The sequence below is a fragment of the Cyprinodon variegatus genome, unplaced genomic scaffold, assembly GCF_000732505.1.
Source record: "Cyprinodon variegatus isolate N-32 unplaced genomic scaffold, C_variegatus-1.0 Scaffold4996, whole genome shotgun sequence".
NCBI classification, from domain to species: domain Eukaryota; kingdom Metazoa; phylum Chordata; class Actinopteri; order Cyprinodontiformes; family Cyprinodontidae; genus Cyprinodon; species Cyprinodon variegatus.
This window is the reverse complement of record NW_015155449.1, coordinates 1,390-2,252: the sequence shown is the minus strand read 5'-3', so window position 1 is coordinate 2,252 and position 863 is coordinate 1,390. Positions and strand designations below refer to the sequence as shown.

The 863-nt window shown below is 41.1% G+C and overlaps 1 gene segment (V, D, J or C); it reads left to right on the top strand.

Moving 5' to 3' along the window:
• Positions 1-41: 41 nt before the first annotated feature.
• LOC107081439 lies at positions 42-558 on the top strand. The segment is given in 2 exon segments: positions 42-93; positions 239-558. Coding segments are annotated over 2 exon segments (372 nt in total).
• Positions 559-863: the final 305 nt, after the last annotated feature.

Genomic DNA, 863 nt, shown 5'->3' with positions numbered 1-863 from the left:
CTGTCCAGGCCTTTCAGAGCCACTGAACCACCAGCAGCACAATGATGATGTTACTGACTCTACTGCTGACCATCCTGGAGCTCCTGGTTCAGGGTGAGACTCTCTGCTGAAAACTTTGGCCTAAGATGTAACCATGTTCCCCAGGATACATATCAACCAGCTTTGGTTTGGATGGTGATGTAATGTTTTTAAGCTCAACTTTTCTCCAAGAAAATGTATTTTTATTTTGTGTTTCTAGGATCATCAGGTCAAGTCACTATAACTCAGACTCCAGGATCTCAGTCTGTTGTTCCAGGACAGACTGTCTCTATTAAATGTAAAGTTAATCCAAGTCCAGGTAACTGCTTCCAATGGTACCTTCAGAAACAAGGAGATGCTCCTAAACTCCTTATAACATGTGGAAGCAGCCGTCAGTCTGGAGTCCCTGATCGTTTCAGTGGAAGTGGTTCTGGTTCTGACTTCACTCTGACCATCAGCGGAGTTCAGGCTGAAGACGCTGCAGCTTACTACTGTCAGAGTCTTCATAGCATCAACAGTCAGTGGGTGTTCACACAGTGAAAAACAGTCGTGCAAAAACCTCCCTCAGTCAGACTGAACAGAAACTCCAGCTGAATGTCACAGCAGACTCTGACACAGATCACTAAACACACACAGAGTAACAATCATTTGATCTAAATATCTTTCCTCAAAAGTATATTCACTTGTATAGTAAACACATAAATGGAAGAAAACATTGTTGACAACTCGATGCAGATTTAGCTCTCCTGTCTGAACAGATTCTTTGATCAGTAAAAATATTGTTTAAGCCTCTAATTCTGGTTCAGACAAAATAAGGCTTTAAGAAAAACAAATAAAAAAACTTT